This window comes from Macaca mulatta, chromosome 14, assembly GCF_049350105.2.
Source record: "Macaca mulatta isolate MMU2019108-1 chromosome 14, T2T-MMU8v2.0, whole genome shotgun sequence".
Classification (NCBI taxonomy): Eukaryota; Metazoa; Chordata; class Mammalia; order Primates; family Cercopithecidae; genus Macaca; species Macaca mulatta.
The window spans coordinates 94,151,474-94,172,600 of NC_133419.1; the positions used below are offsets into that span (position 1 = coordinate 94,151,474).

A 21,127-nucleotide genomic window follows, 5' to 3' on the forward strand; every position below is an offset into this window, starting at 1 on the left:
ATAATAAATGCTTAAGGAGATGAATACCCCCATTTACACTAATGTGATTATTACACATTGTATACCTGTATTAAAATATCTCATATACCCCATAAATATATACAGCTACTATGTACCCATAAAAATTAAAAATAATTGCTTAAAAAGGATGTTGTTCGAAAGATGGTGGACACCCTTAAAAGAAATAATGAATGCCTACCGCAGCCTCCATGTTTTAATAAACAAGTTTATTCTATACTTTTTAATTTTGCATTTCAGATATTGTCTAGGCACTCTTCACTGTTGAAGATACATCATAACTTCCCTGAATACCCCCACAGACTTTTCTCTCATCCACTTATATATAGCTATATCATATGTATTAGTCCATTCTCATGCTGCTAATAAATACATACCTGAGACTGAGTAATTTATAAAGAAAATAAGTTTAATGGACTCACAGTTCCACATGGTTACATTGGGTAAGTACACTCATTCCAAACAGGAGAAATTGGCCTAAATGAAGGGGCTAAAGGCCACATGGGAGTCTGAAATCTAGCAGGGCAGTCAAATTTTAAAGCTTCAAAATTATTTCCTTTGACTCCGTATCTCATATCCAGGTCATGCTGATTCAAGAGGTGGACTCTCATGGCCTTGGGCAACTCCACTTCTGTGGCTTTGCAGAGTACACTCCCCTGCTTCTGGTTGTCTTCACAGGCTGGCATTGAATGTCTCTGGCTTTTCCAGGCACATGATGCAAGCTGTTGATGGATCTACCATTCTGGGGCCTGGAGGACAGTGAGCCCCTTCTCACACCTCTAGTAGGCAGTGCCCCAGTGGGGACTCTGTGTGGGGGCTCCAACCCCACATTTCCCTTCTGCACTGCCCTAGCAGAGGTTCTCCAGGAGGCCCCATCCCTGCAGCAAACTTCTGTGTACCCATAGGCTCAATACCATGTGAAAGCCATCAAGGCTTGGGCTTGCACCCTCCGAAGCCATGGCCCAAGCTGTACCATCATAGCTAGTCACAGCTGGAGTGGATGGGATGGGGAGCTGGGCCCAGCCCACAAAACCATTTTTTCCTCCTAGGCCTCCCAGCTTGTGATGGGAAAGACTGCAGTGAAGACGTCTGATATGCCCTGCAGACATTTCCCCCATTGTCTTGGGAATTAACATTTGGCTCCTCATTACTTATGCAAATTTCTGTAGCCAACTTGAATTTCTCCTCAGAAAATTGGTTTTTCTTTTCTATGGCATAATCAGGCTGTAAATGTTCTGAACTTTTATGCTCTGTTTCCCTTTTAAACATAAGTTCCAATTCCAAACCATATCTTTGTGAATACATAAAACTGAATGCTTTTAACAGTACCCAAGTCCATTCTTGAACACTTCACTGCTTAGAAATTTATTTGGCCAGGTGCCCTAAATCATCTCTCTCAAGTTAAAAGTTCCACAAATCTCTGTCTCATGCCTGTAATCCCAGCACTTTGGGAGGCCGAGATGGGCAGATCATGAGGACAAGAGATCAAGACCATCCTGGCCAACATGGTGAAACCCTGACTCTACTAAGAATACAAAAATTAGCTGGGCATGGTGGTGCATGCTTGTAGTCCCAGCTACTTGGGAGGCTGAGGCAGGAGAATTGCTTGAATCCAGGAGGCGGAGGTTGCACTGAGCTGAGATAGTGCCACTGCACTCCTGCCTGGCACAGAGTGAGATCAGTCTCAAAAAAAAAAAAAAAAAAGTTCCACAAATCTCTAGGGTGGGGGAAAAATGCTGCCAGTCTCTTTGCTAAACATGGCAAAAGTCACCTTTGCTCCAGTTTCCAACAAGTTCCTCATCTCCATCTGAGACCACCTCAGCCTGGACTTTATTGCTCATATCACTATCAGCATTTTGGTCAAAGCCATTCAACAAGTCTCTAGGAAGTTCCAAACTTTCCCACATCTTCCTGTCTTCTTCTGTACCCTCCAAACTGTTCCAACCTCTGCTTGTTGCCCAGTTCCAAAGTCACCTTTACATTTCTGGGTATCTTTACAGCAGCACCCCAGACTCCTGGTACCAATTTACTGTATTAGTCCATTATCATGCTGTTAATAAAGACAAACCTGAGACTAGGTAATTTATAATGGAAAGAGGTTTAATTGACTCACAATTACACACGGCTGAGGAGGCCTCATAATCATGGAAGAAGGCAAAGGAGGAACAAAGTCACATCTTACATGGCAGCAGGCAAAGAGCATGTGTAGGGGAACTCCTCTGTATAAAACTATCAGATCTCGTGAGACTTATTCACTGTCACAAGAACAGCATGAGAAAGACCTGCCCCCATGATTCAATTACCGCCTACTGGGTCCCTTCCATGACACATGGGAATTATGGGAGCTACAATTCAAGATGAGATTTGAGTGGGGACACAGCCAAACCACCTCACCATATTTTCAGATAGATTAGTATTTGGGCTTACATTAATTTGTCTATGCAAAAATTATTTATCTGAGCCAAGTACTTTGTTAATTATATTCCTTTCTTGTATAATGTTATATTTTCCCTGGAATTAATAACGATCTTATTTTTTCCCATTTGATAGTTTTAATTAATGCATTCCAAATTTTATTACAGAATTGTAATCTCCACTGAAAACATCAAACATATTGAAGATTATGTCAATTTTATACATATTACTTCTTCATTTCCTCCTGGAGGTTCTGTCCTCCTCTTCAATCTGGGTCAATCACATTCAAGGATGCAACACAGCTGTTGCCGCGGGAATCTTCTTTTGCTGTCATCCAAGGAATTCCCTTTGACTCTCTTGAGTGAGGTCCCTGTTCCTTGGATTCCATATCTTGCCCTTTCTTAGTTTACTCTTTACTTAGTGAACACATCCTCCTTTAGCTTTCTGAGAAATGATGCATAGAATGTAAATTTGATGAGATCTTGCTTGCCTGAAACTGTCCTTATTCTAACTTCACACTTTATTAGTTGTTAGGGTACAGATTAGAGGTTGGAAACCATCTTCTCTGAGAACTTTGAAGACATTGCTCCATTGTTCTACAGTTTAACTTGCTGTTAGAAGTCTGACAATATTCTGATTTTCAATCCTTTGTATGTGAGTTTTTAAAAAAATCATGATGCTTCTAGGGGACTGCATGTCCCCAGTGTTCCGAAATTTCATGATGATGTACGTATTCTGCATGAGTCTGCTTTAATGTGGGATGCTGAGTAGTTGGTGGGGTTCATTCAATCTGGAAATATGTCCTTTCATTCTGAAAAATATTAGATTATTTATTTGACAATATTCCGCTCCATTTGCTCTGGTCTTTTTCTGGTATTGATATTATTCAAATGATGGACATGTAGACTTTATGTTTTCTCTGTTATTTTACATTTTCTTCTTGTTGTTGTTCTACATTTTTAAGACATTTTCTTAATCCTTTCCATAGAACATTTAAATTTTTGTTTCTTGCATCACATTTTTAAATGTCTAAGGTCTTTATTTTGTTTTCCAAATATTGACTTTTTATAACTTTTTGTGTGTGTGTCATGGATGTAATACCTTTTCTTATTTCCCTGATGATAATTACAGTTTTTTTTCCTTCTACTTCCTACATGATTTGTTTTGTTCATGTTACCTTTTTCTTTGTTTGGTCCTTTCTGATGTTAAAAGTTTTTCCTAAATCTCTTGTCATTCTTATTTTGGCTCATATTAAGAAAGAAGCCAAGCCAGGTGCAGCGGCATGTACCTGTAATCCTAGCCATTTGCCTGGCTGAGGTGGGAGGATCACTTGAGCCCAGGATCACTTGAGTCTGAAGGAAACAGAGATAGTACCAGTGAGATCGTCATTTCTGAAATAATAATTTTTAAAAATAACAACAATAAGGAGACAGAAGCCTTACAGTTGTGTGTGTGAGAGAGAACAGGGCTTATTAAAGCTGGGCTTCACTGAAGAATAATTGACTCCAATTTTATTGAAGGACTCCCCAACTGTCTACATTTTGTTTTGTTTTGTTTTGCCTTGCTTTGCTTTCCTCTTGGGCTGATAATTTTCCTTTTAGAGAAATCCACCAATCTCCTGCCTTTAAATATGACTGCCAGAATTCTAAAGCTGAGCCATGGAAGAGAATGTTTAGAATAGAGACTTTCAGCTACTTTCCCTGTTTTTGGTACGGTATTCTTATTCTCCTCTCTACCTAATGCCCTAAGTCCAGAGTTCTCTGGCCTTGACATCTCCAGAGAGTAAACCTCTAATTTTCTGCCAAGGTCAGAAAGAGAAAGTTGCCTGACTGGGGGTGGTGCTACAGATCTGGGAAATAAACCATGTCCTAAGTAGATTTTAAATCAATCCTCTTGTTTTCTTCTCTACTTGTGTCCCTTACATTCTGAAGTACCTGGTACTTTCAACTCTCAAGACTGTTTTTGGAAATCCCTGGCTTTCCTCCTCATGGGCTTCTATTTCAGCTTCTTTTGATCTACAAAGGCAATTTACATGCATCAGCTTTTCAGCAGTCAAAATTACATTGTTGCTGTCGTCTTTTATGTTCTCTCTCTCTATCTCTCTGTCTTTCTGTCTCTTAAATGTGTGTGTGCATGTGTGTGTGTACACACAGCCTTTACTGACATTGTAGTAGAGTTTCAGGAGGGAAGAGTAGGTAAAGTATATTTCAGTCTGCCATGTTTCCATTTTAACCAGAAGTCCTTTGTTTTCTATTCTATCTTAAAATCTTGTCAACATTTACTCTGTGGTAAAGCAGATAGAGCTGAAGTTATGTTTTTCGTAATTTAGATGGCTGATTTTATCTACTTTGAACAAATTAGACCTTCAGTAGTAACAAAATTATTTTTCTCTTGGACACTTGATTATTATATTGAGATTTCTGGTGCATCATGCCCTCATGTCCATTCTTCTCCAATCTCAATTTAACATTTATAGCTGAGTAAGCATTCTCCCCTTGGTAAACAGAATTGTTAATTGTGTAAGCTACACATGCTTGTTTTAGAAAGTTTTCAAAACATGGCAAAACACAAGTAGAAAGTTTAAAATACATAAATTCTACCTCTTTTTAAAAGTAATATTTAAAACTCATTCTTCTTCTCTTATGTCTCACTAGGCTCATTCCAACTGCCTAACATATGTAAGAACTATCAACATTTTGGTCTGTAGGTTTCAAGAACTCTTTATGTTTTTACCCATATATGCAAGGTTAGATTGCTTTCTCCCAAAACAGAATCATGCTATGCATATAGATATAAAACTTGCTTTGTTTTTTTACATAATAATATATCAACATTTTCTAGGTGAAAGGGTAGAAACTAACCCCCCTCTTCTGAGTGTGGACTGAACATTGTGACTCACTTCTAATGGACGGAATGTGGCAGAAGTTATAGTGTATGACTTCTGAGACTAGATCATAAAAGACATTGTGGCTCAATCCTTGCTTTCTCTCCCAGATCACTCACTCCTGGGGGAGCCAACTTCCATGTCATGAGAACATTCAAGCAGCCGTAAGGAAAGGCCAACATAGCAAGGAACGGAGGCTTCCTGTTAATAGCCAGTGAAGAACTGTGGCCCTTTGCCAATGTATATGTGAGTGAGCCATCTTGGAAGTGGGTCCTTGGGCCTCCTTCAAGCCTACAGATGACTGTAGCCCTTACTGACATGTTGACTGTAATCTCATGAGAGACCCTGAGCCAAAACCACCCACATAAGCTGCTCCCTGATGCCTAACCCACAGAAAGTGTGACATAATAAATGGTGTTACAAGCTACTGTGTTTTAGAGTAATTTGTTACACAGCAGAAAATAACTGATACAGATTTGATACCCCAAAATAGGTGCTGTCATAATAAATACATAAAACTGTGGACGTGGCTTTGGAACTGGATGTGGGCAAAAGCTGTAAAGGCTTTAAAGGAGAGTACTAGAAAAAGCCTAATGAAACCGTTAATAGACGCCTGACGGCTATAGGAAGGCTAAGGGTAAAAGCTAAAAGAAAAGTAAGAATAAGCTTATTGGAACCTGAAGAAAAGGGATCCTTAGGATATAGTGGCAGAAATTTTGCAATACTATCACTTGTTGTAATGTGGAAAGTAGAAAATGTACCTAATGAACTGAGTGATCTTCCTAAGGAGATAGCCGGGCAAAGTGCTGAATATTTCACCTGGTTTCTTCTTGAACCACTCAGTGAAACAACAGAGAGGAAGGAGATAAACTAAAAGAAGAATTGCTAAATGTGAGAAGCCATTATTTGATGGTTTTGAAAATCTTCACCATCTCTAGATGGCAAACAAACCTAAAATAAAGTCATGGCTTCCCAGCAAAAATCAAATTCAGGGCACTGATGGAAAGATATGTTCCAGAGATGAAGATGAGAGTGTGGCTGTACAATATTTTGTTTACAATCTCAGAAAGATGTAAGATGGTGCCTCTGAGAACCACTCAGTGAAACAACAGAGCTTTGAACAAGCTTAAGGGTATTGTCTTTCCACAGTTCAGCAGAAGCCCAAAGTAGAGAAGAACTTTCCTTGAAAATGTTTTGGGGTATGACTTTTGTCTAATGAAGTGAGCTTGAATAAGGTTCGTAGGGGATTCAGAAAGTTTCTAAAAATAATGATATTGACAGAAATACCATCAGCTTAGACTGAAGGGAACAGAGATAAGGCACAATGAAAGGAGGCATTTGAAATTCCAAAGTTTTCCTGAGAAAACTGCACAGCTCCAAAACAGTCTACCTTTCAAGGGGAAGGACAGATTAATCAGAGGAGGGAACCAGTAAACCAAAGGGTACGGCCAAGAGCCATGGAGAACTATTCCTGGGAAGTTCCTTGGGTTAGAATCAAGAAACATTGAACATGTGCCTGGGTGGATTTCAGAATTGCTATGGACCAGTGATTGCTTTAGGCTTCCCATTTTTCCACTCTTTGAATAGGATTGTCTACAGTTATCTTACGCATGTTGGATGAGTATGTGGGTAACTTGTCTCTTAAACCCACAGGACTTGAGTTAAAAGGAACTGTACTCAAGGAGCTGCACTTAAAAAACAACACTAGAGAAGCCGCATTCACATTTAGGTCTAATTAAGATGGCAAATTTCTAGACTTTTAGCTGATGCTGTAAAAGATTAAGACTTGGCACTGGGAGTTGGTATGGAAGAGGGTGAATATATTTTCCATATATGAAGAATGTAAATAACTTGTAGCCAGAGGACAAAGAGGAATAGTTTTAAAATATGTCCACAGATTATTCAACACCTCTGCCCCCAAAAACTGAAGCCTAATTTGCCACCTCTTGAGCTTAGACTGGATTTGGGGATTTAGTGCTAATTAATAGAATGTTGTAGAAATGATATTGTGTGACTTCTGAGACTAGGTCATAAACGGTATTGCAGCTTTATTTATTTTTAATTAGTTTTTAAACTACAAATAAAAATTATATATATTTACCGTGTGCAACGTTTTTAAATATGTATATATTGAATGACTAAATTAAGCTAATTAACATATGCATTACCTCACATACTTATTATTTTTTTGTGGTGGCAGCATATATCTTTCTCTCTCTTACATAACTTTCTCTGCAAGAAGTCAGTTGCCATGGCATAAGGATGCTCAGTTAGCCCTATGGAGAGGTCCATGTTGTAAGGGACTAAGGTCCTCTGCCAACAGACATGTGAGTGTAAATATAGGAATATACTATTCTGTTGCACTCCTCCTTCCCTTTTATGTGATTACAAACAACACTGCAGCAAACCTCTCTCTCTCTCTCCCTAAAGAGAAAACATATCATTATGTTTTCTGTAAGATATTATTTCCCATGATATTATTTCTGTAAGATAAATTCTTAGAATTGCTGGCTATGAACATTTTAAATTTAGATAAATATTTTCAAATTACTCAAATATTGCCAAAAATAATGTAATAATTTACATACCTCCAAACAGTAGATGACAGTATGCCTATATCTTTGCCAATTTTAAATGTTACTAGTCTTTCTAATTTTTTGCAATCCTATGAGAGAAAGTATCTTATAATTTTATTAATTTATATTTTTTAACTATTGTTGACAGTGAACATCTTTTTGTATGTTTTTGGTTTGGAAAAAGTACTATAATTATTTAGATGGAATTCTCTTTGCATGCTCCTAACCCTTGATCTTTCTTCTTCCACAATGCCCAGCATATGGTTAATGTTACATAAATATGCAGTTTTGAATAAATGAATGAGTGAATATATAAATTTCAGACATGCCGAAAGTCTTCACTTAACCCCCTAGTTTTGACTTTCATTTGGGCAAAAATACTTTAGCAACCAATTAATGTAATTATCTTTTCACTTCCCCTTTATCACTGTTCAATATGTACCAGTCAAGTGTCTTCTGGGTAAGCTCTTTATCGTTACAACTTGTTCTGGCTAATTTGTTTCTAAAAGCATCCATATACTTTTTCTCTCTGAATATTTTTTAAAACAACATAATAGTTATATAATAAATAATAGCAATAACAATAATGATGCTACATGATAGGTGTGTTATATACATAACTGACCTAATTTAATCTTCACTACAGTCCTATAAGTATTGCTATTCCCCACTATAGAAACGAGGGAACTAATTTTTGATTAGGGCAAGTAAGCTAGCCATAGTCATTTAGCTAGTAAAAGGCAGATTTGGGATTCAAATTCTTGTTGTCTGAAGGCAAAGTCCATATTCTTTCTACAATGCTCAGCTGGCTTTCTTAGAAATAAATCATTTGTAGAGTTGTTTTCTCATATTGTATGTTCAAAAAAAAGGGAAGATTCAAGAAAATAAGAAAATTCACAATTTTAAAAGATGTACAATGAAATTAAATATTTTTCCTGCCTGGAGGGCTTACTGCTATTGATTCTTTTTTCAATCACTACTGGAATGAAAAAGATTAACTAAGATGAAAGAACATTTTCCTTTCCTTCATAGTTTACAAACTTAATTCAGCTATCAACAGGCAAATGACTGATACCCACTTAAAATGAGAAAATGCAATTGAAACATTTAATCATGAAAAGAGAAAAAAAGGAAATGTGGTTTCTTCTCACAATGATTAGTCTCTATCATCTGAGGATTTATGTCAAGTTGAGGAATTTCTCCCATTCAGTTCAGAAATAGGACTGCATAGTGGATTTTAACACCACACTGTGATAATGAGACTGATGCCTTCTTTACAAAGCAATTTACACACTTTCAGAGATAATCTGAGTTTCTGGGTGTTGAGGTCGCCGCAGACTGAAGATAGGTATACTTTTCAGGTGACATTCTGAAATGTTCCAAAAGAATGATGTAAATTTACTCTTTAGAGAAGATAACTCCCCTAAATTATCAAAAGTTGTTTTCTAACAAGGCTTATATAAAATCATTGCACGTCGAAGTGCAACCATATGGGGAATAAATGGTACTGTATGTGAGGACATTATGAACTAGGTTTCATGTGTAAGCAACTGAGACATGTCTAAGAGTTTTATAATCTTAGTCTGGGAAAAGGAAAAGAGAAAATTGTTGTTGTTATTTTCTACTGTATGTGGCAAGCTCATGTTCCTCAGATGTGTCCTAAAATAATGTTTTATAATAGGTATTACCACATATATTCAACAGCAGCAGCAACAATGCTAACATGCTTTATACCACAAACAAAAACAAAAAAGGCATAATGGTGGCAACATGATGAGTGGTCTTACAGCACAAACCTAAGTAATGAGGATACTGAGAGTCATTTTTCTTCAGTCTGCATGTTGTTCCACCTGATCACTGAAGGCTGACACTAAAATGGATAAAACATTGGTATCTCTCTAAAACAGGTGCCACAGTCTCAAGATAATGACAGAATGTTTATTTATTAATATTTGTTTAAAGTATTTGCTTATGTATTTCTAGCTCAGTTTTATTCAGCCAACTGCATATTAACATTGTTTATAGGGTAACCAGAAAACATGACACTCAGAGATATACAGAAAGTAATTCTCAATTCATGGAAGTCATTACAGTAAAATTAAATAATAACAACAAAAATAACAGTTGAATTTCCTAATACAAAATTCTTATTCTAAATGTATTTTAAAGACATGTTCTCTTATTTTTGTAAGTGGCTATGTTGTATTCTTTAACTTTTCTCTAACATCACTATTTATAACAAATGGAATCGGATCTTGAATCATTATTTAACCCATTCATAATTTTCCTCTTTTTGTTTCCAAAAATAAAGAGCTGAGGAAACTTAAAAGATGTTTATAGATAATGAAATTTTTTTAAATTAAATAATGTAAAAAGGACTTACATTTCTGGTAGGATGTTTGATTAGATACTCGGAAAAATCTAACTGAAACAAGTAAAACATTATAAAAATGTAAATATCTTACTGAGTTGGAGTGAAATAATAGAATCAATAGATTTCATAACCTAAGTTATGTGAGAAGTAAGAAGAACCCCCACAAGGGAGTGAATGCTAAAAGAGACTTCTGCTCTGAGTGTTTCTGCTTACACTGTGGTGGCTACATGCAGAAGGATAATAATAGGACATAGGGCCCAAGACCAGCCCAGGTGAGGATTCCAACAAACTTCTGCATAAAACTGGGATTCCAAAAGGTTACCTTCACTATAAAAGTAAATAAGATCAGGCACAGTGGCTCACACCTGTAATCCCAAAACTTTGGGAGGCTGAGGCAGAATGATTCACTTGAACTCAGGAGTTCAAGACCAGCCTGGTCATCACAGAGAGACCTGTCTCAACAGAAGAGAAACAAAATCAGCTGAGCATGGTGGCATATGCCTGTGGTCTCAGCTACTCAGGAGGCTGAGGTAGGAGGATTGCCTGAGCCCAGGAGGTCAAGACTGCAGTGAGCTGAGATCATGCCACTGTACTCCAGCCTGGGCAATAGACCAAGACCCTGTCTCAAAAAAAAGTAAATGAGGCACAAATAGTGAACCTTAGTGTATGCAAATTTAAAAAAATATTCAGGAGGCCGGGCGATCCCAAAAGAGAATGGAGAATGTGACAAAACATCCTAACTGTGTTATAGATTTGTAAAACAACCTCACTAAACGAGGAAGATGGAGAAGGTACTGATTTAAGTAACTTTGGAAATGAGTCAAATCTATTGAGGCTAAAGGAAATATTTACTATATATATGCACTGTACTTTAATTGATAATGTCCTCTTCCGTATGGTACAGGTTAACAATTCTGATACTGTTATACACCTATACTGCATTTGTGCAGTTAAGTAAATGGATGGCGGATGATGGGAAGCCACTCTTTTAGCATTGGAGCAGGAATTTACAGGTAAGTAAGGGGAAGAAGCTAGAATGATCTGTGTAACAGAGTTGGAGATAACAGTGTGAACTCATGTTTAGCTTAGATAAACTCATGGTTGTTTAGATATAAATGGCTACATATAGAAATACTTAGAGTTATTTATATATACAAGGGTCAGTATTACATAAATATATTTCCTTGTTCTGTCAGCTGAGAGGGTTTAGGAACAAGAACAATCAAGCAGCAAGGAGCATTCCTAGTGCCCAGATACTGGTTTCTAATTCATTGTTAATAAGTGCTCCCTGAAGAAAGAGCTGATTGCCGGAGCAGGATATACAAGATGACACTGGGAAAGTAATGAAGTTCTCAAAAACAAAAATTCCACGGTGATGAGAAAACAAAAATTCCACAGTGATGAGAGTATGTCAAAGGAACATAGGAGCCAACTGGAAGAGCTCCCAATGACCACAGCTGGAATAATTTGAGAAACTCAATTTTTTTATTTTCTCAAGCAAAGTAACTTTGGATTATAATTCAAAGTATACAATAAATATCCATGAGTCCATACTGATATAAATAAATGGGGGAGATAGACAAACCTTCCATGCAGAATTCCAAATAGTTGATATATGTACTTTACCCTTTGGAAGGCAGAGCATAACTCCCTACTCCTGAAGTGTGTGCTGCACACAATGACTTCCATTCAAAAAGTACAGTATGGAAGTGAGGGAAAGAGTAACTTTACAGTGGAGAGAACTGACAAACACCATCTCAACCCGATGATCAAGGTCAACATCAACAGTCATAATAAATCAAGTTGATAGTATGTGCCCTTGATACAATGTGATGAAAATGGCAGTTAATTTCTGTGAGTTTCCTTCCAATCTAATCATGAGAAAAACTGCAGACAAATTTCAAGTAAGGGACATTCCATAAAATATCTAACCAGCACTCTTCAAAACTGCCAAGATCATTAAAAAAAACTCTTGGAAACTGTCACAGCCAAAATGTGCCTAAGGAGACATGACCACTATTTAGTGTGGTGTCCTGCAACTGAAAGGACATTAGGTAAAATCCAAGAAAATCTGAATAAAGTATGGATTCTGGTTAATCTTATCAGTATCAGTTTATTAATTGTAACAAATAGACTAGACTAATGTAAGATGTTAATAATAGAGGCTACTGGATGTGGGGTAGATGGGAGCCCTCTGTACTATGCTAATAATTTTATATAAATCTAAAACTGTTCTAAAATAAAAACCTGATTTTTTTTAAAAAAGGCAGAAATATTGAACAGTAGAAAACATGCCTATTTTGACTTTGGCACTGGGTGAAGAAAAACTAAGAAAAGGAAAAACAAGTTTTGGAAATTTGTATCATAAGCTGATTCTAACACTAATTTTTCATTCATCATATTACCTGTTTTGTCTAGAAAACCTCCTGTAAAAAAATTAATGTAAAGCAGTTTGGAGTTTGTCATGACCCCAGACAATTCTCAAAAGAAAATTCAAAATCAAAAGATTCAGCCTCCATCCTGGCCTCAAAGATGTCCCAGAAATAAAGCTCCCCCTCAAAAGTATCTCATAGTCAAAAATTATAAACCCACACAAGAAAACAAGGCAACATGGGTAAGAGCTAGCAGTAATCGATCCAAAATATTTTAGAGACTGGGATCATAACATGCAAAATAAAATAGAAAATTATTATTAATATGCTTTAAAAGTTGAAACAAAAAATAAAATAGAAGCTTGAACATTTTGGCAAATAAATGGAAATTATATAAGATGACAGAGATTACCTGCGAAATCAACAAATTAATTTTTTAAAATTTCAAATTCAACAAATACTTTTTGAGTTCTCCCTATGTGCCAGGGCATGTATTAAATACTTGCACATATATTATCCATTTTTACTTTCATAACAACAAATAATTCTGTTAATAAGTACCAAAGTTATAAAAACCTTCATACTAAAATATTTTATTATTTTTATTTTCTCTACAATCTGGATGCTTTCTTCTGTTTTCCAGTTCACAAGTTATCCCATCACCTGTACCAAATCTATCATTATTCATATCTGTTGTGTTCTTATTTTTGGTTATTAGTAATTTTTTTCTAGTTTTGGAATTTCTATTTTTCTTTTTGTTCTGGCCTTTGTATTTGAGAAGTTATTTTTAGGAAAATTTCTGCTTGCTTCTTCCAGGTATCTTAATCTACCAGTCTAGTACCACCCTATTCTGAGTTCAAAGATGGAGGTTGTCCCAAATTACAGATGATTGCAAGCTGGCTGTGAGTCAGTAGGAGTACTGATTTATTTCTGCTTCACCATTTTCATGAGGGCAAAGTCCTCTGAAGCCCCAGCTTAAAGACAGGGGGTGTTTATTTATTTATTGAGCCCAGGCTTTGCCTTCTGCCCCTTTTTTTCACAAAACTATCAAACAGCTGCTCAGTTTTGCACCTGTTCCTTCCAGAGCAACAAATGCCTTCAAAAGCAGCCTTAAGTGCTGGGCTCACTTCTCTAGGTTCATGTCTTTTCCTTGATTTTGACCTAGTAATTTCTCACTATCATATTAGCTAGTGACCTGAAAGGTTTCTGCTTTCAGGTCTGAGTTGAACTCAGAGGAGAAGTTGACCCAAGTGAAAAGAGGCCATTAAGCAGGCAGGCCCAACTTTCCTCTCTGGTTACAAATTTGTTTTTCCCATTAGGACCCTTTCACTTCAGCATTGTCCTAGCCATGACTGGCTCGAGGAAATAAGTATTACATCTTTAAAACTTTAGCTCTCGACTATACAAACATCTTTCTCCTTTAGTTCCCCTTAATATCTGAAAGAGGATGACATTTTCAAAACCACAGTGTCGAAACACTGAAGTCCATAAAAAGTAAAAGCAGAGAATTTAAAAAATCATGATAGTCATTTTTCAAAGAATTTGGCTTTGTTTTCTGATCCTGAAGTGAAACCTGGTGCTTCTAAATTCCCATCAGGAGGAGAAGCAGCCCTGATAGTGATGATTGACAGGCCTAGCAGGCATGACACAATGAAAGGCCTCATGCTGCCTGGTTAAGGGCTCAAATTTATGCCTTTCTCTTCAGATGTCTAATGCCTATCCCAGCCCAGAGCAGGTTGGTAAGGATGCTGAGGCAGGACACTTTCAAAATCTCTCTCAAATCACACCCAAATAATTAAGAATCTCTCTCTTTGCATGGCCCTTCACACTTTAATGAAGGGCTTTAGGACATTGACCAAGCACCCATATTCTCCAGCTTCCCTGTCCAGCATAATAGCCACCAGTCATGTGTGACTATGAAGCACCTACATGTGGCCAGAATGAATTGATTGAGCTTTAAGTAAAAACTATGCATCAGATTTTGAAGACTTAGTATGAAAAAATATATAAAATATCTCAATAATTTTTATATTGACTAGGTGTTAAAATGATATTTTAGATATATTAGATATATTTTAGATAACTAAATATATTTAGATATATTTAGATATTTTAGATATATTTAGATATTTAGAAATATATTTCATCTGTGTTTTACTTTTTAAAATTTGACTACTAGAATATTTAAAATTATACAAGTGACTTGCATTATATTTCCATTGGACAGTGCTGCTCTAGGTGATCTTAGTTCTAAATAGTGAATCTCTTCCTGCTGAATGGTTATTTTCTCAACTAGAATGTGTATTAAGCATCTCCAGAAAATTCCTTTGAAAATGTTTGCCATTAACTACCAATGAAACTAATCAAATAATTATAACTCTTTGGATCTGAGTTTCTTCACATCCAAAATGAAGAGGTTAGACCAGCAGTCTCCAACCTTTTTGGCACCAGGGGGTATGGTTTCAGGATGACACTGTTCCATGCCAGATCATCAGGCATTAGATTCTCATAAGGAGTGCACAACCTAGATCCCTGGCATGTGCAGTTCACAATAGGATTCGTGCTTCTATGAGAATCTAATGCCTCCACTGATCAACAGGAGGTGAAGCTCAGGCCGTAATGCTTGCCCGCTGCTCACCTCCTGCTGTGTGGCCAGGTTCCTAACAGGCCACTGACCAGTACCAGTATGCAGCCCAGGGGTTGGGGACCCCTGGGTTAGACTGTATCTCCTCTATAGTTTCTTCAGTTCTATGATTATTTCATTATAATTGTTTAAAAAAAAATTTTTAAGTATGCTCTATGCATAAGGATATACTTAGTTTTTAAAATTATAATGTATATATGTTATTTTAAAACTTTTTTTAAAACATAAAAATAATATTTCCTTGTTGATATAAAGACAGACATGAAGTTATTTTATATAGCCACGCATATGTTAAAGTTGTACATTCATTTACTATATTGCTATTATAAATTTTCCCATGAAATGATTTTGTTATGAAGGTTTTTAAATTTTAAAGGTTTAGCCTATTGCTTCATTATTTATTCCCTATAATTGGTCCCTTAGCTTTTCTTCCATAGGTCATCCTTATTCTTCATCTATTTATGCCCCCTATATTCTCCTTTGACCATTTCTGGTTACATTTTATCTTATCCTTACTTTGCCATGTCCTCCGATTTTCTTTCATGACTAAGCTCTCTTGTCACTTCTCACTAACCCTGTTTAGGAAGATTTCCACCCTGGCCACACTCTTCCTACCCTTTAGACTGGGGTCTTCCTGGTCTCATCCCTTTCAAAACAAACTTACCTGAAAATATCTAATAATAAGGACATTTCAAGGTGAATTCAGGTCTTTACTGTTACTTCTTCCTAGCAGGGTAGGGGACAGGTATTTGCATTTTAAATCTTAACTCTCATCCTGAAATGAAAACCTTTATTTGTATTAAATTGAATGGGATGTTCCTATTCTATATTTAAATTTTCCTAAAATCCATTATAGTATGTGTCTTCTCACATGTTTTTGCAAGCATTCCCCTGCACCTATTCTTCCATGTGAAAACATGAAACCTACAGTTTGCTAAGGAAGATCCTGACTGCTAAAGAAACCAACTCAACCTTAATGTTTGGAGAACACTGGATTTGGAGTAAGATGATCTAGGTTTATATCTTGAGGTATCATCCATTTCAAGTGCAAATAGATGGACAAATCCATGGACATATCCTTCATTCTCTCTAAGCCTGGGTTTCCTAATCTTCTGAAAGGAGCTATAAATAACACCTGATACACTTGCTGAGTGTATTTCTGAGCCTCTAAAGAAATAATGAACATGGAAGTACTTACCAATGTTACATAGCCTTAGTGATCTTGGGCATCCTGAGATTTCATTAAATTTCGTTTCATTTTCCCTTCCTTGGGTTAGAAAAAAAATACAGTGACCCATTCAATTCAGACAAGAATAACTAAGAGTTTTCAGAATAATGAAAAGTTTCAAGTTAAGAGAACACAGTCACCCTCTTCATGCAAACATGAGAGCTATGAAACACTTATTAGAACTAATATCCCAGGTGACTATATACAATTCATCTATGAAGCTCAATTTGTCAAGAAACAGCATAATGGTTTTATAAAATTCAGTTGGAACCTGGACGGAGGGATGTAGATGCGCATTAAATTCATGGAATATTAAAGTAGCAAATTAGCATTAAAGTGATGAAAGTAAAGTACAAATAAAAGACTTTAAGAATTAAGTAGTCGCCTCCATGTATTAGGAAGGAATTCTTTGGTTAAAATAAATCAAACACAAAATTCAAGTGCTTAAAACAAATCACTCGAGATGTCAGTTGGAAAATATATATTCTTTTCTATTATTTCCTCTATGAAATGAAGAGAGACAGAAATTCTGTCATCAATGACTCTTGGAATTTGGTGGAAAAAGGAAAGAATCCGGAGTCAGTCCCATTGAGTTTCGTTCCAGCTTCTCTTAGAAGCTCTTCCCTTCTCCCAGAAGGGAGGCAACACTGTCCGCTCGCCTGACTAGCAGTTAAGGACCCATCGCGCTTGGAAAGCCAGGTACAAGCAGATGCTGTTAATCACCACAGGAACCGGGGCTGAGCGATGAAATCCAGCTCCTCCCAGCTGTAAGACACTAGGGTGCACGGAGAGAAAAGCAGTTCTCTTTACCCCAAGTTTATTTCTTTTTCATACCACTTCAAATTTGAGTAAGAGGAAAGAGGGCCAAGGGGATTTAAAGAACCTGGATGATGAATCCCAGCTGTTTACAGTTCCTTCGTGATCTCTTTGGTTCATTCATTCAACCAGTATTTCCGGGCTGCAGCTTGGGTGCCGGGCCCTGGGGTAGGGCAGTGGGACTACAAAGAGGAAAGGACCCAGAATAGAGGGGGCACTGGACGCATAACTGCGGGATAGCGAGGTGGCGCTCGCGCGGGGCGAGGTTGAAGGCAGCCGAGGAACCCCCCACAGGGCAGCGCCTACCGCCGCCGCGCCCATCCCCCACTCCGACTGCCACGAGTTCGGGCCGCGACGTCCCCATGGCAACAAGCGGCGGCGCTGAGCGCTGGGAGCGAGAGGCCCAACTGCCTGGTTGGTCGCGCGGCAGGAGGGCCCAGGCGGCGGGAGCGCAGAGGCGGGTGGCGAGGCCCCTTGGGGCGGGCCTGGCCAGGTGGGAGGTGACCTACGCGGTCCTGCGCCCCCGGCCTCAGACCTCTCGGGCGAGCGCCGCGCAGCGCAGGTAATGGCTCTTGGCCTTCCCGGCCCCGCCTCGCCCCTGACCCTCACCCAAAGGCCAGGCTGTCCCCCGGGCTGGCGCGGGTCCTTGAGCGGGACAGGGGGACCCCAAAAGGGCAGCCGCTCTGCGGGAAGCTGGGCTTGAACCGAGCGCGGGTCCTGGAGGGGCGCGTGGCGCGGGGACAGAGGCTGGGAGGGGAGGCCCACCCATGCATATCCAGAGCAGAGCTGCGCCCTAAGTTAGAAGGCCTGGGCTTTAGTCGTGTGGCCTTGGGCAAGCCACTTAGCTTGTCTGTGCCTCAGTTTCCCTGACGTTTAAGTGAGAGATTTGAGAATCTACAAAACCATTTATAGGTCTGCGCGTTCTGGTCACGTTTTCCTTCACCATCCCTTGCTCCTCTCTGCTCTGTCCCACACACAGTTCCAGGGTCTCTCCTAAACTCTTCGGTTTGGAAGTGATGTGAGCTCGAATCTTCCTCCTCTTTCTACCTCCTTGAATGCTCTTTAATTGACTTTTATTCAGTGATTCGGAAGAGTTGAAGTCCTTCTCAATACTTTCTCCAGTTATCGTCATAGATTATTTTTTAACTATAATTTTGTTACTGAGAAAAACATTTTTTTTTTTACTTTAGGCAAATATTAACGTCCCTATTTTGTCAAGAGGTGAGCCAGTGCCCATAGAGCCATTGAAGAATTTCAAGATTTCTTTTTAAAGGCATTCGTAGCCTTTTTGTCTTAAATCTCAGAGTTACATTCATCCTAACAAAACCCAGAGAGGGCCAAAGAAAGAATGTACTCAAATAAAGGCACACCTTTATTGGATCCACAAGAATAGAAAGTTTGAGAACATCTGGCTAGAATTTCTCTTTTAATGGGAATTCTGTTTTACTCGTTCTCATGTACTGAGTCCTTTGCAGACAATATAGTACCAAGCTATTATTCAATAAGTAGTAAATGGATGCTCATTTTAGTCAGTACCACATATTTCAATTCATCACTAAGTCAATATCATAAATGCATAGGGGTCGCTAAACAAAAAAACTCAAGTTTGGGAGGCCAAGGTGGGCAGATCACGAGGTCAGGAGTCTGAGACCAGCCTGATCAATATGCTGAAACCCCGTCCCTACTAAAAATACAAAACTTAGCCGGGCGTGGTGGCAATTGCCTGTCCCAGCTACTCAGGAGGCTGAGGCAGGAGAATCGCTAGAACCCGGGAGGCAGAGGTTGCAGTGAGCTGAGAGCGTGCCACTGCACTCCAGCCTGGGCGACAGAGCAGACTCCGTCTCAAAAAACAAACAAAAAACCAAAACAGAAAACTCAAGTTTCTATATTTTGTAGGATCAAGAGCTACTACACAGAAAAACTCATACTAAGTGGGTTTTGCCAGTAGCTTAATTTTCCTGTTTTATAGGTTAATGAATGTAAACATTTTAGGAATTTGGATCATTTTCCCCCTAACAGATTAAAAATCAAGAAATATAAACCAGATGTAGCAGTTTCCTGACATGGAGAACCAAGCCCATAATACAATGGGGTAAGTGCTGAGAAATTTCTGTTTTATAAGTATGTACTTAACTATGCCAAAAACTTCCTGAGAACACATGAATTTTGAAATTTACTATTAAGAGAAGGATATGCCAATTATTTTTGGTGAGGCAGATGAGAGGAAATATCAAGTGACTGTAATTAAGAATTATAATGCGAGAGTTTCTGATTTTGACACTACAGATCTGCACTCAAAAAATCACTGTTTTCCAACTCTTAGTGACTGTCCAATATCTAAGGGTGATGGATGCTGAGGCAGGCCTCATGTGCTCTTCTATTACCACAATGCAACCTCTCTTCCACAGCTTGCTCCTTTTTTGCTACATTATCTCAAGTTTCCCTCTACTCTTGCCCCTTAAGGCTGAACTCAACACTTAAACATAGGCTGAGAATAGATCCAACTCCATAAAAACATCATCAAGAACTAGATATTTTACCAAAAGTTTCACGAAGAGATAAAAATAAAATTTGTATAGCATTTGTCATTGTAGAAATCAAATTCCTGTTTACAAATATCTGTCCTAACTCTTTACCTGCTACCAGCATCACAGAGTTTTGTCTTCCAATCACTAGCCAACTGACCACTGGCTGAACACAGCGTCTGGGGAATGAGGGGGTGAAGGGGTGGTTGTATAGTGCCTAATCTTGATTGCAGCTGACTTTGGCACTAGTCACACCACTTCAGTTGTCTCACTTTCAGAAATTCTGCCCAGACCATAACTTTAATGTCAGGCTGAAAGAAAGCTGCACAAGTTTGAATAATAATCATAGCTATCACTTTTTAGCTGCTACTGCATACTCCTTCTTACAACAGCCCTGCTAGGTATTATTATCGTTTTACAACTAAGAAAAGTAAATATATTACCGTACAGTCTAAGCTCTTATAACAAAGAGACTCCAAAAACAGCAGCTTAAGTAAGATTGAAGATTATTTCTGTTTCATATACTTGTCACAGGTGCTATGCTCGCCCAAGATGCGCAGACCAGGATTGGTTTGGCAACTCTGCCATCTTCACTAACGATTTCTATCTCTAGGACCAAAGTGGTTGTTTCAGCTCTTACCATCATAAGTGTGCTCTGTCATCATGACTGTGCTCCTTCCATAGGGAAGGAGAAGGGCAAGAGGAGAGAGTAAGACATTTTCTTTTAGGAGTATAACATGGAAATGGCAGGTCTCACTTCTGTTCATTTTCCATTGGCCAGAACTTAATCCCAGAGTTACAACTAACAGCAAGAAAGGCTGGGAAATATGGTCTGTAACTAGGCAACCATATGATCAGACGAAGCTTAGAAGTTCTAGAACAAAGGAGGAAGAATGGATATTGGTGAAAAACTAGCATCCTCTACCACATTCAGCCTCAGAAAGGTAGAAAGACCAAAAGAAGCAGGAGCTCATCCTAGAATATACACCAGGTTAGTAAAGAAAGTAGGATTTGAATTCAGGTATGCCTGGCTCCAATCCCTGTGTTCCTTTCTGCGTTGGAAATGGGTGGCAATGAGATGCAGGGAGCAGCCTGCCTGGTATCCATAGTAGAGCCAAGTTAGGATTCTGAGTTAAGTATGTGTTGGGTCCGTGGTGTGATGATAGCACTAAGAGTTAAGATGCAGATTGAAGATGTTGAACCTAAGGTTGGGTACCAGCTATCACTTCACTCCTGCAAATCCAAGGCTATGGAGTCATTTAAGAAACAGACCTT

General features: G+C 38.3%; 1 protein-coding gene and 1 long non-coding RNA gene across 3 annotated transcripts in view; one reads left to right on the top strand and one right to left on the bottom strand.

Annotated features, from left to right (window-relative positions):
- Nucleotides 1–408: 408 nt before the first annotated feature.
- On the bottom strand, nt 409–16,550 carry LOC106993434 (uncharacterized). The gene is made up of 2 exons (XR_013404255.1): nt 16,482–16,550; nt 409–3,785 (listed from the first exon to the last, which is right to left on the bottom strand). It is a non-coding gene; the product is annotated as an uncharacterized LOC106993434 (long non-coding RNA).
- A 1,013-nt stretch (nt 16,551–17,563) lies between these two features.
- DEUP1 (deuterosome assembly protein 1) overlaps nt 17,564–21,127 on the top strand; it is a 99,097-nt gene continuing 95,533 nt past the window's right edge. Inside the window, exons 1-2 of one of the 2 annotated variants that reach the window (XM_001085105.5) lie at nt 17,668–17,889; nt 19,347–19,419. In XM_001085105.5, the coding sequence (XP_001085105.3) occupies nt 19,391–19,419 (29 nt within the window). In that variant the 5' untranslated portion in view covers nt 17,668–17,889; nt 19,347–19,390. Of the gene's footprint in view, nt 17,890–19,346; nt 19,420–21,127 lie in introns of both variants that reach the window. The other variant, XM_077964174.1, reaches the window with a different exon arrangement.